Genomic DNA, 13,818 nt, shown 5'->3' with positions numbered 1-13,818 from the left:
ACACAATGCTGTGCTGTGCAGGGTCAGCTCCTTCTAAAAGGCTTGTACTGAGGAAACTGAAGCATACAGCTTAAATGCAAGTCTCTCAGTCAACAAGGCTAGGCTCTCAAACCAGAGCCCACTATGCTTCCATATTATGTGATGCCTTTTACCAGAGTACATTATGATTAAAGTAATCATAGCTCTGTCCTGGGGAACATTTTTCTTTAGGAATAACTTTTAAAAACAAAACTTAATGTACATAACAGTTACTTGGCAACATATCCCGAGTGCAATAGGTTTACTCTTGTGCCTTGAGTTCAGTTTTGTGGCATAATTAGGCACACTGGTTACTAGTCTTTTGTATTGATTTGTATCACGCTACATTAAAGACACAGAAAAGCAGGTGAACAATGCATTATTACAGAGGGTGCACGTATGCTGAAGACTCCCTGCGGCCACGTTACCTCTGGTTTAGTCAGGGTAAAGGAACCATCGAATCTGGCCAGAGCACAACTCGTGTGACAGCTCCAGCCTCCCACCTTGCTATAAAGTTGACTTGCTGCAGTGTTGCTGCAGCCAGTGCCCTCAGAGGGCTAAACCTGGAACAGTCCAAAGCTCTTCTGACCGACCTGTGCAGGTGACAGTGGCCCAGCTTGCGTAAGGCACGGACCACGGCAACTCCGAGCCTCTCTGCTCCTTGAGACCTGCTGTGAGCTCAGCCCCAGCCTGAGAGCTCGCCACACACCATGGCAGTTGTCAAAATGTGCAAATGGTGCCACAGGCAGGGAAACCGGGTCCCCGAGCCCAAAGATTCGTGTCGTTTGTCTTTAGTCCTGGCTACAACAGGCAGGGTTGGGCCAGTCTTTTTTAATTTGCAAAACAGGCTTCATCTCTATCCCAGTGAGAAATTGGGCAGAGAGGGAATGTAAGATGACTGACAGGGCCTCGGACCACGTGAACACCATGAGAGGAGTTACCTGCAATCTGCGTCACTTCTATCACATTTTCGTCCTTGGCGAAAGCCGCTGCTCCTGAAATCACAAAAGAAGTTCCTGTTTATGTTCTATCTTGGATCTTCGGGTTGAAAACAGACACTGGAGAGCTCATCAAGAACATGGGCCACATGAAGGATGTTGGTGTGAATACAAAGGAATTAATTAAGCTGCTGAGATGCTTAAGTGCTTGGGAACTTTGTTAACAGGCACAGCAGAAAGGGAAGAGGATTCTCTGCCTTGCAAGAAAAAAAAGGGCATTTGCTTTGTATTAGCTGAATATTGCTAGTGATGATTTGGCACATGTAAACTTGTTTTGATTAGGTGAGAAGGATGTTCTGGTCTGAAATTTGAGAAAACTGATTGTTTTAATACCAATATATTTGAAAGGACACTAATCACGTTGATGCGGTTAATATGGAAGAAATACTGATTAGCTGTCAACTACTATAAAACACAATAGAAGAGAATGAGGTAATCTAAGCATATGGTAGGGGACATGCTCTTACTTAATCCGAAATTACTCTTTCAATTAGTTTGTATTAGAAGTGTGTTTGAGGAACATTCCTTCTGGCACTTTCACCAATGCTACACCTTTAATGTTTGTTGGCTATCTTGTTTTGTAAGGCCAAGAAGGTGCCAGTAGGAAAGGAACAAACATACTGTTAGGAAGATCTTTCTTTGCTAGAGCTTCTTTAAACCTAGTAATAAATGCTGACTTTGTCTTTTGATTTCTATTAAAGCAAATCCCTAACTTTTTTCCAACTCATCTGACTGGTCAGAGTTAAGTAGTTTTTGCCCTTGTTATGTTAATGGGTCCCCATTTAATCTAGCGGTCAAAACGCAGGACTGTGCTCTTATTCCCACTCTTGCAGAATGCCAGATGCGGGATCTGTTCACTCTGAACTTGTAGTGGATCTTATAAAGAGTTAGGTGTTCATCTGAGCTGATGAATAAAATTAATAATCTTTAAAGCTCCCAAGTATTATACAACTGGACACTGGTGCAAGCACAGTTTCACAAGATACAGAGTTTTCAGCAGAATCTAAACATACTTAAAATGTCAGAAATCAACAGTAGTCTACAGAAAGAGACCCCTGAAAAGAACAACAAAGAGTTGAAGAGCAGTGAGGTATTACGGGATAAAACCAAGCCAGATCTTAAAACCTTAGTCTCACAAATATCCAGAATTATCATGTCTTTGCTCAAAAATCCATGTCCAACCTCTAATTTCACCCTTCAGAGGAGAGGCTACATCTCTGCCACAGGCCACTTCTTCCTTGGACAGTGGTTCCCTCTTAATGCAGTTATCTCCCAAGGAACTCTGTGCTGAACCTGGACAACTGAGGTCATCTATCAGAGTCCTCAGCATACGTGCAAGGTAGCACAGGAAGCAGCAGTACTACCCCGATACGTTAGCCCTGCCTTGGAGGGGAAAGGCGATGTTCACACCAGTTGGACCTTCAGTTTGTTTCCTGGTATTCTCAGTAGAGATTACTCTTCTGTTGTGGAGGAAAAGCACTATGCACGTCACACTCGCTCCAGCCCAAGAGTCAGGGGATAACTACAACTTTTGCCATTAATGACAAGCACCAGAATTTAAGTTGGTGTCTGGGCCTGAGAGGTTCTGAGCCCATTACCAAGGATCTTCACCCTCCAGCACTGTCTCTTTCCAGCCTTTTGAGTGTACAGGCTTTCCCTTCCACTTTTAGCTCACCCCACATCCACAGCTTTACCTGCAGGCCCATTTGAAAGAGGAATGCTGAATTTCCCAGTGGAGTCTGGCATCCCGTTAGTTTCAGCAGATGGGAAGTTCCTCTGTGTGCCAAGCCTCTAAAACAAAGATCAGAAGTAAATCAAAGCTCTATTATTTCAGGCTGAATCCATGCAACACGTTTTAGAGACAATGACAGAACTCGGAAAAACTTACCTCCACTGAGCCATCTTTTAGCTTAACTGATCTCTTGTCTTGCAGACTGAAGAACTTAATGGGGTTGGAGAGAGCAATAGTCAGATCTAGAAACAAAGAGGAGGTCTTTGCTCGGATTATCAAATAACTCACTGTACTCTGATTTCCTTGCGTTCTGGTTTCCTTTCTGGCCTAGGACAGGAAATTGTTGGGAAGGGATATTTTGTATTCTCTACTTGTAACAAGCGTCTCCCTGACAGCACAAAGGCAGGGGACCGTCTCCACCTCAGTCCCATTCTGAGGTGATGGCTCACAACTGATGTTTAGGGCAGCTCTATGAAGCTGAGAAGAGCATGCTGCTCCCAAAATCCAAAGCCAGGTTAAGACTTTCCTAACCTGCACAACTCCCCGCTCCAGTTCCAGTCCAATGCCATATAAACCTGGTCTTTTTTACGAACATGTGTTAAAACCATCAATTTCACAGGATTTCCCCCATGAATAGGGTTCATTTGTATGAACACGGGAAGAGAGAGTAAACATGAGAAGTACGCACAAGAACTTCTGTGGCTGATGCTGTTACATTCTGCATGGCTTTGTTCGTGATTGTTAAAAAGTTTTGCTGTTAATACCTCCAGTGGGGCTTCTTTCCTGATTCATCTCCCACTGTTTGACCATTCCCTTTTTAAAGGAAGATCACTGTATCTCAGTACCAGCAAGATCCTCCTTCTCTTCAAACAGGGAAGAACACTCCCGTGCTCCCTAAAACCCTATTCGCGTCAGTCCCTGACAGTTATCACCTCTTCACTCAAGGAAACCTCTCCCTGCCTCTGAATAAAAGTAGGAAAAAGACTGACCCGTTCCAAACCAGGGAGACAGTTACACCTACACTGCACGTCAGGTGTGCGCGCCTCGGCCTGTCTGGGGAACCCGCCACAGTTACAGTGCAAGCGTCCACGCTCTTCTGATGTAAGCAAGGGTGTGACAGCATGCTGGCATGCGCTCAAGTCCCACCCTGACAAGGAATTAAGGGTGCAGCAGGAAAGCACCCCCCGGGCTGGAAAACTGCTTCTGGATCACAGTTTGGACAAAGCCAGAGCACCCCCCCACGCGCATCCTAACGCATACTACCTGCCCAAGCATCAGGAACGTAGTCCTTTATTTCCAGGTACACAAATAGAGAAGGCATGGTGAGTGGCATGTTACTTTCACTGCGGAGACAAATGTGGTGATAGCCTGAAAACAGAAAGCAGAAGAGGTAAGCTGACAGAATCTCTGTCCCTTCTGTCTGTGTGCTCCAACAGTAAAACAAAGTCTCTCTTTACAGGAGGGCATGATGAATATGTTCTGGAATTCAGCCAAGGCTATAACAGGATGAATTTGAAGGCTCCACTGCCTACAGGAATGGAGATTAAGTAGCAAAGTATGGAGGTGTTCATATCTTCTTTACAGCTTCCAATGGATAGGTCTGAAGGGCACAAAAGCTGAAGGCATTTCCACAGAATTTACCTGAGTGCACTGCAATAACAGGAATGACACGATGACCAATGAACTTCCCTCCTTCCTCCCAAGCCACGATTTTGAGAGACGCTAACTCAGGCATCATGATCTAAGGAAAAAACAGAGTAAGGCACCAATGTCCTCACCTCTAACTCCTAACAGCATACTAGCTTCACTAAGTAGAACTTCACTCTCTCCTCCTTCCAACAAGGAAGGCACTGCCTGCTTCTGCATCTTGTAATTTAAGGCTACAGTTTATCACAGACATAACTGAATTCACAGAAATTCCACAAAACACAGGCTTCTCAGAGGAGAGACTGCACAGGATCACAGGAGAGCAGTTTACCTAAAGGAAAAATGGGGCAAGAACCACAGCTTCCGTGAAGCAATTCACCAGAGAAGGGAATGAACTTGAAGGATAATTTAGCAAGCATGGTAACTTTGCCATAAGGGCACTTGCCTCCCTCCTCCCCCATTTTCTTCTGCCATAAAATGAACTACAAATTATTCTGCCAGAACTGAAGCCTGAAAAGTGTTTTCTGAAATGAGGATAATATTTATCTACACATCCCAAGTAGGCTGAAAATATCTGCTATTTCACAGCGTGCTTGACAGAGATGAATTGCATAACACGTATTTTGCCTTTGTGACTTACTACAGAAAGGCCAAACGTTACTACCACCTTTGACTCAACTTCCCCGTACCCTGTAGCTGGATTAGTGACCACTGAATTCTCGTGGACAAACAGAGCAGCTTTCCGTATTCTGGCACAACTGAAAACCTCCCACTGGTCCCATTACTTCTCCAGTTTGTCTGTTTCTCCTTTACAGTTTAACCACAGACATTCAGTTCCTTTCTGCTTCCTGGTGCTTGAAGTTTTCAAAGCTGATTAGTCAATTCAGTCTGAAGTGTATCAAAAATGGGAGACTTTTGATGCCTGTTATTTCCAGAAATGTTCCCAGCTACCCCTTGTCTGTTCAGGGAAATATTGATGGAGAGTTGTTTTGGATATTATCTGAGAGAGCAACACGTAACGCCTTGTGCGTCTAAAGCCATGACTGAGATCTCCAAAAGGGAGTCCCTTCTTTTGTCACTGACCTCTCAAGAGGCAGTGCTTGTGGCCAACAGCATCTTTAAGGATTCTCTCTCTACATTACTATTAAATGTTATTACCTTTTCAAAAACAAAAGCCTCCTCTTTCCATACAGGGTTAATGGAGTTGGCAGTGGAGGTCAGTTTGGTTCTGTATTTGCGTTTTGTGTCCCTTGGCAACCCAAACAGCTCTACTTCCACATATGTCTTCACACTGCGGTCTGAGAGGAACTGACCAGAGAGTATCTATGAACAAGCAGAAACATAATTAGCAACTGCTGAAAAGAATAAAACAGAAGAACCCACCCATACCTTCACCCAAAGTCACTCTCCCACCCCAACACATCTTTTCTGCTACAGCTTCCAATCCACAATAGGCTGTTCTTTTACCTCCACTCATGCTTCTTGCTTCAGCACCTCCTCCAACCTCCTCCCTCCCCATCATCACAGCCTTGGCGGCTTCTGTGTGGCAGATGTTAATTCTCCATTTTCATGCGATTATGATTAATTTAAAATAGTGAAAAGACTGGGAGTTGCCATGGTAACACTCTCCCACAGGACTCTCCGGGTTCATTTGCCACTAAGAACTCTACTGGGTAATAAATAGCGGGGACATAGATGCCAGTTATATACGTGGTGCCAGGAACTGGCTGTCAGGGGAGGAACAGCACCATGGTTTGTACTTGCCGTGACAGACAGGGTACTTGCCACCACCACGTCAATGCGGTCCACAGAGAAGGGGTCAAACTGCTTGTCTGGACGCCGCATGAATTCATGCTTGAGCAGATAGCCACACTGGCCGTTGAACTCAAACAGAGCCATGTTCTGCTGCATGGGGACATCTGAGATACAGAGGAACACAATGAGAAAAATTTCTGGGGGACCTCATCAGGCGGCTTGCGTGCTATGAGTGAGCTGAAAGATGCTGTACTTTTACAGCCCCTGCTAGCCAAAGGCTCACAATGCCATTTCAAAAACTAATTAAGCCTCTCAGCACCCTACAGGGAAAAATATTACAGCAGCTGTTGTAAGAAAGGTAAGTGGTTTGCTTATGATTGCCCCATAAGTCATGGGTAGAACTAAATTAAAACCTACGTTAAGAAGTACCCGCTATTTTGGGGTGTGAAGTAAATAGTTGTCTGAATGCCTCTACTCCTTCCCCCTTTCATTTTGGGCCTCCTCTCAGTCCATCTTCTCCTCTGCCACTTCTCTTGAGAACACTGTCTTGTGGTTTCTGCACCTGTCTTCAATATGATATCCTCTTCATAACCAATCTCTCACTCTCTCCCTTTTAAAGTTGCTTCTTTTCTTCTCCTGCTGATCCTACAGCTAGTCTCCTACACTCCCTATACATAGGACACTCCTCTGAGGAAGGAAGGGGGGTAAAGAATAGCTTTCTCTGGAGGCTTTTCTTTCCTTCTCATGCTGGTTGTGCAGCAAGGAAACACCCTTCTCTGTTCAGGTCAAAATACTGGAAATAATAGCATAGACAGGCCAGTCCTGTAGCCAGAGGGAGCTCTGCCTGCTGCCTTGCAAAAGAGGAAGCAACTCAGGGGAGTAGGGAGCTTCTGATGCATTTGTGCACATTATTTAGTCTGACATTACGTTACAGGACAGCCAGAGATGGTACCCAGACACTGAATGACAGCAAGTCCACGTATGCACAAGTGTGTAGGACCGGCATCCCGGACACTGTATGCCAGGTTTGTGCTGGGCCTAGAAAAGTGCTTTTGGTCTGTGGGAGACAGAGTCAAAGAACAACGCTTTGGGAGAAGGCATGCAGAATAAACACATTCAGGGAAACAGCAGCGGTAGGAAATAGCAGCGAAGGAAGAGGCAGTGAACGCGAGCACACAGCCTCAGCCGCTCAGAAGCTGGAGGACAATGTGACACTCACCCATGGTCTGGAAGTTGAGTGCCACCATCTGACAGCCGACGTTCCAGAACATCTGGGGCATGTAATTAGAGGAGTCCATCCGGGTGCCTTTGGGGTAAATCCGGCTCATCTGTCTCTTGTTATATCTACAGTTGCTCTATTGGAAACAAGTCTGGAGCACTCCTTGTGTACCCTGGGGCTAGCTCACGTATTCAGATTATGAAAATTGTTTAAGCTCTGCTACCAAATGCTCAGAGCCTTCCAGACAAGAAGTAAGAGAGGCCCTGGCAACAACAGGCTCCTTTCCCATACCCTTTCCACTTAAGGACAAGCGTCTGGCAGCCTTGGCGTTCGCTACAGCAGGATGCATCCTGTCAAGAATCTCTCTGAACAGCTCCCAGGCCACCCTGGAAGATCCCATGTATCTAGCACCTGCACACTTTATATCTCTGATGAAGAGTTTACCAGGTCCTCAAACCAGAAGCCAGTGGGGTACGCCTCAGCCTTACCCAAGCTTCAGATTAGCTCTCGTACTCCATACAACCAACTACACTGGACAAAGGTTGCCAAAAGGATACTCTACAAACTGCACAGGGAACTTCGTTAGTAGATCGTAAGCCTTCAACTCCGTGAAGGAAGAGATGACGTAACTCCGGTTCTTCTCTAGAAACAGGAGATAAGAAAGCATTTAGAAGAAAGGCATGCCCAGCCTTTTGGCCTGTTTACTCATACTTTATACCGGCTATCGTTTTCTATCAAGGCAATTTACCTTTCTCTGGTCCCTTGAAAAGGGACTGAAGAATAATACTCCATAAAAGGTGGTTTATGTTTACCAGGGAGACAATGGTTGTGTACTACAGGACGGGAACTTCATGGAGTACAGACAAGATTGGCTTGCAAAGCTTAAATGGCAATCATTATGCCCATCTCTTCCTGGATTTCAGTGACACTTAGAGGATAGCTCCTGCCTGGAGTTTCAGTTCCAGGTAAATCCAAATATTCAAAGTCTTGCACAAAGTTCGTTATTTTGCCAAGTTTCCCCTTCTTCACTCCCCTAGTTTTTTCTTTTTCTCTTCTTTCATCAATCAAACCAGCTCACTCAAAGCTAGACCCAAATGTGGGAACTGTTCAGAGGAACCTATTGTGTATAAAGAAATTGCGTGCATTTTCAGTGTGTCAGATGTTTCTCTGTCCAATCACCACAGAAGAGGAAAGCCAGTCACATACACAAAGAAAAGCTGGGCTCAACCCTGCCCTCAGAAGCAGCAAAGCAAGCCCACAGAGATGCCACTGGCCTCTCGGCTGTTTCTTTTCATCCTCACTCGTATAACTGGGAGTAGTATCTGACATGTCCCTCTCCCTGTCTTGTCCTTACCAACTCCTTACTACAGGGAGGAGGCCAGAAGGCAGGTATTTCTGACCATGTGCATGTTGTGGGACAGAGAGAACACAACAGAAAATGGGTGAAAGCAAGTCACAAAGGCAGGTGGAGAACAGCAGCATCTGAAAGCACTGCTCTCCCGGTCGAATGGAAATACTTGGGATTCTGAAAGGACTGAGTTTGACTTACGGGCAGAGACTTCAAAGGAGTCAAATTTGATAGGCTGTATGTAATTAACTAGGCTGGACATTTCCTCGTACGCTGTCACTTCCAAACCAGCAGTGCCCTGAGCAGAAAACAAAATCCAAGAGAAGACAGATGAAGAGACCTTTCCTAGAGATGAAACAAAACACACCTGGGCTTCACCATCGAAGAACTCTGGTGGCTGCCCTGACTGGAGCACACCAGTTTCTTTGCCTTCCTGGTCCTACAGTTACATTGTGGGCAGCGTAGTCAGGGGCTAGCGTTTCTAGGTAGCTTGGCAAAAACTGAAACTGAGGCATATGGAGAGGTATCAGTATGTGAGAAGCCCAGGACCTCTTTAATCTCTCAAAGCATGGAGTCTGGGACAAACTGGGGACATTGTTTTCCCACCTCTCTGAGTGATACTAGGGAGATGGAAATGGGAAATGGATTTTTTTATTCGAGGGAATGCTGATCTCCTCCCTCCCCCTTCAGCAGCAGCACTTCATGTTTCAGTAACAACTTTTATCAGACTAAGGCTAAGCCTCTCCAAATACCCTGAAGGCAAACAACTATCTCCAAATCATGCAGAATATCAAAGGCAGAATCAGAAATAATAACTCTTCTGCCATATTCTCTATGCTTGCAACATCATTTCTCTTATTCAGTTTCTCCTGCAAAAGTCATGTTGCGTGGGGGAAGGAAAGCCCCTGATTGGACACAGGACAGTTCATTTCCCTTCGCATTTTGGGTTCATCTCTCTTCAATATGGTGAGGCCCCAGAGAAAACTGGAGGCCAGGAAAAAAACAGAAAAGGAACAGAAACAACAGTGACAGTACCTCATCTGACTGCATCTTTTTAATTTCCTCTTCATCCAGGTTTCCAAGATGTTCATCCTCTTCCTCTGGTTCCTCTTCAGCCACATCACCTGCCCAGACTAAGCATGCACAGCCCACATCAGTAGCACATATCAGTAGCACACTGAGACAAGACATTGCAGATTGCTAGCAATGGAGAGCTCTGCAAAACCTCACAATCAAGTCATGCACGAACAATAAGTGGAAGAATCATACAATTTTATTAGCCAAATCCAAATATGAACTAGCACGCTCTGGACTAGCACACTCAAGAGACCAAATCATTCCTCTAGGTGCTCTGTAGTGGCGCTCGCCTTGTCTTCATGTAACTTCATGTGCTCCTACCATGACGGGGACTGAAAATTCACTGTTCTACCACAGGCTCCCTGAGCCCAAGAGGTGACAGCCTTGAGACTGAAGGAAGGGAGGAGAGTGGGGCTGAAGGTTCTATAAACCTTCAAGAACCTCAGGGTGAAGAACTAGGCCATGGTGAATTTGTGGTTATCAGAGAGCTACAAGCAGTAAAAAATTATCCACCCTTCCATCAAACCAACAGCCAGTGTGTATCAACGAATTACCAACTCATGCAGCCATATGCCTCAGAGCAGGCAGAAGAGTTGACTGATGGGCAGGGCATAAGTTGATTGTCTCTCTTGGTTGGAATGAAGTGTTTGAAAATATTCTGAAGATTTAATTTCTCTTCCAAGCTTATGCTGCTTCTTGAGATAACTGAATTAATGACTAGTACTGGCTTGCCTCAAGCTAGTATTGGGTGATTTGGAAGGTCTCCAGTGGGCTAGACTTGCTCATCTAGCTATACTAGTCCCATTTTCCCTTCAGACATACCAGTATCTTCAGCATCCATAGGGGTTGGCTGCTCGATGATTTCTGGCTCCACATTCCTCCCTTTCTTCAAAGAGTTCTGCCTCTTCCCAGATATAGATTGGTTCTTTTTGTTCTTAATCAAGATTTTCCCTAAGAGATCCTTAGGACTTGGCAGAGGAACTCCAGGCTTCAGCTGCAACAGATAAACTTCATACTGAATTTTCATCACAAAGACAGAATTCAAACACTCATCTCTCCTGTCCCTCCCAGTACCATTCCTCTGGCCATTTATTGGTGCATGGACACATCTCTCACCCACTGTATAATTCCTCCATTTGCCAGCATATCCCACTATATCTATACAGATTTTTTCTAAGACTTCACCTTCAGTTTCAGACCAGCATTTTGCACCTCTCAGCCCTCTCATGTTCTGCTACCTGCATATGCCATGCTGTTCCCAGCCACCTCTCCTGCACCACAGCTAAAAAAACATCTACTTGGCCTGAAGGCATCCACACACCTCTGGCTTTCACATTCCACCTGGTTCTCTCATTATCCCAGAGCCTCAGTCCTAGATCAGCACTCAGGCCATATTTAAACACTCTGCCTGCAGCAGATTTGAAAAAAAGATCCGACAGTAGGTGGCTCAAGACAAGGATGTGTGACTCAGACAGTGCTTCTAGACCTACACTCCCTGTACAGATAGCAACAGGCGTATTATTAATTTAGCTAATACCCTGGACTGTTTCTCCTCACACACAGACCCTGTTTCTCCCTATTGCCTGGACAAGGACACGGGTCTGGACAGTGGGCAACGGCTGATTTGCACACTGCTGCTTTTCAGCTCTTCTTTTGATCTCACTGCTTTAAAATAGATGCTTGGGCTAGGTGTCTCAGCTCCCCCCTCCACTACGTATCCGAAGGAACTGCCTCATGCTTTGCAGAACACAGGCACTGCCCGTTATTTGTAAATCAGCGTCCATTTGCAAGGCAGCTGAAGTAGCAATGTGCATGGGGATCACCACAGATGTCACTGTGTCCACAAAAATACATGCTGGTACAAGTAAGCTGATGACTAGGGTCAAGCAGATCGGGAGCTTTACTCAGCTGTTCTGAGCACAAAGCTATGCGTGTCACTGACCTGCCCGTCTATGCCTGGAAGGGAATATTTCCAGGTTGGAAGCAGGAATTGAGAAGCATTGGCAGGAAGAGCCTGAAATGCTGCTAAGCCCTTGTTCCTGTTTCCTTCCAAAGCAAGTGCTGGCAGACAGATTTGAAACAGTACCATGTACAAAACCACACTGACTTATCTTGGTACAACTGGTGCGACTTGGCTACCTAGAGCTCAGTTTCCAAAGTCACTCGAGTCACAGAGTGTTAAATAAGAGCAGAGTCAGGCAAGTGCTTAGGAAAACCTCTGCGACTGAGAGGTCTTCCATCCGCTTACTATGCTGCTCACCCCTATGAACCAGGCTTATGTGTCCACGGCATCGTCTTCTCTTTCACTGTCCTTGTATCTGTTGTGGCATCTCCTAGCATCAGGAGTGACCAATTTTTTCAGAAAGACCTCTCCACTAGCCTCCTTCCCCAACTTCCACTTACTGGGTATTTTTCCAGTGGCTCTGTCAGCAGCATATCTCCAAAAATGGTTCGGCAGTACTCAGCCATCTTCGCTTGCTGCTTGGGCCTAATGAACAAAAAGATCAAGCAGGAGTGAACAGGGAAACAGATGCCCAAATCCAGAGCTTAGCATGAACAACCATCTCGAGATCCATGTACTCTACCCAGAAAACCATCTCTTGCCTTCACTCAGACAGCTATGCAGATCTTGAAGTCCCTCCTGAGGCTGACTCCCATTTGTTCATACTCTGCCATCCCGAGCTAAAAGACTGCACAATTGCGGTCACTCTCACTCTGCAGCTTATCGCTCATCTTTCAGCTCTGACGCACCTCCAGTTGCTTCAGAAATCTCAATCGATGTTTCACTTCAGCTCAGGCACTCACTTAAAACCCAGCAGCCCTTGCCTATATACTTTCTGCTCTGGACAACAGAGAACACAATTCTCCCAATCACTAGATACTCACGAGTCCACGTGGTTCTCAAAGGACAGGATGACAGGGTAGAGAGACGTTTTAAAAGCACTTTCTGCAATGGCCTCAATGGCATCCTAAATGAGAGGCAATGGTCAGAGAAAAGATCAGCACTCATTAATAACAGAGACATGCAGCTGACCTCCCACTGAATGGACTCCAAACTGATCATTGTCAGGAGCTTCTCTTTAAAGTAACTAAACTTCTCCCAGTAAGAAGGTGACAAGTGTCTTTTTCATACCCGCCTGGATTTCCAGCTCCAGAGGATACAACATGCAGCTAAACTCAATAGCTTGCATAAAAAATGAAGCTGAAGATGTAAGAATATGAGTTTTTATTTTTGTTACATAGTTCAGTGTATACATAAATGAATGTGAAAGCGTCTTGCCAGAGAGGCAAGCCACTGCCACATGCACTATGAATTGGTAGAGAAAGGTGTATGCAGCACCAGATTGAACTGCTTCAAACCCCATTTATGCTTACCTCTGAACCTGTCCAATTTTCTATCATTTCACCTGCTTATAAAATCCTTCTGTCTAGCAGCAGAGAAAACTGGAATGTTCAGTAACCAGCAGTGCTGACATTTCAAATGCAAATACCATGGAAACGTTCTCAGCATTAATTATGTAAGAAAAAAGAATCATATTTTCCCCAAGCCCCTGTTAAACTGCCACAAACTTTCCACTATTTTCTTTTCTGGTGCTGCTAATTGACATGGTAAAGAAGTATCATTTGCTCCTTTGCAATTACAGTCCCTTACTCCCCCCAAAATCCTGGTTCAGCCACGACCTTAGCACTCAGGGAGGCTGCCGCAGCTGCTCCTGCATGGACCACTTGGGCTTTCTATCTCAGCAACCTGCACCCTTCAGAGGAGGAGAAGCTACAGAAAAAGCTACTAAAAGGCCACAGGCAATGGTAGAAAAGAGAGGTATGGAGGGAAAGATCTACGTATTATGTAAAACTAAAACCTGGGCACATGCTGCGTTAACAGGTTATAATTTCCTTGAGGTACAGTCACATGCTTTAGCAGAACTCTGCAATTACAGCAGCTACAGCTGTCATTATTCCTCCTATCTGTAGTGAACTGCTGTGCAAAAAGCAGCAGTGGTACTACAGGATTTGGGAAATTACT

General features: G+C 45.3%; 1 protein-coding gene across 1 annotated transcript in view; it reads right to left on the bottom strand.

Annotated features, from left to right (window-relative positions):
• Positions 1–13,818, bottom strand: part of PLCB2 (phospholipase C beta 2) — a 49,022-nt gene that overhangs the window by 11,569 nt on the left and 23,635 nt on the right. The window contains exons 12-25 of the mRNA XM_050896841.1: positions 12,681–12,763; positions 12,198–12,282; positions 10,617–10,788; positions 9,753–9,850; positions 8,919–9,015; positions 7,927–8,011; positions 7,370–7,494; positions 6,160–6,314; positions 5,554–5,718; positions 4,390–4,489; positions 4,012–4,116; positions 2,905–2,990; positions 2,711–2,807; positions 960–1,013 (exon numbers count right to left, since the gene is read on the bottom strand). Coding sequence (XP_050752798.1) covers positions 960–1,013; positions 2,711–2,807; positions 2,905–2,990; positions 4,012–4,116; positions 4,390–4,489; positions 5,554–5,718; positions 6,160–6,314; positions 7,370–7,494; positions 7,927–8,011; positions 8,919–9,015; positions 9,753–9,850; positions 10,617–10,788; positions 12,198–12,282; positions 12,681–12,763 — 1,507 coding nt within the window. The remainder of the gene's footprint in view (positions 1–959; positions 1,014–2,710; positions 2,808–2,904; positions 2,991–4,011; positions 4,117–4,389; positions 4,490–5,553; positions 5,719–6,159; positions 6,315–7,369; positions 7,495–7,926; positions 8,012–8,918; positions 9,016–9,752; positions 9,851–10,616; positions 10,789–12,197; positions 12,283–12,680; positions 12,764–13,818) is intronic.

Source organism: Gymnogyps californianus, chromosome 5, assembly GCF_018139145.2.
Source record: "Gymnogyps californianus isolate 813 chromosome 5, ASM1813914v2, whole genome shotgun sequence".
In the NCBI taxonomy this organism is placed as follows: domain Eukaryota; kingdom Metazoa; phylum Chordata; class Aves; order Accipitriformes; family Cathartidae; genus Gymnogyps; species Gymnogyps californianus.
The sequence above is the reverse complement of the archived record's forward strand: the minus strand, read 5'-3'. Positions and strand labels throughout refer to the sequence as shown.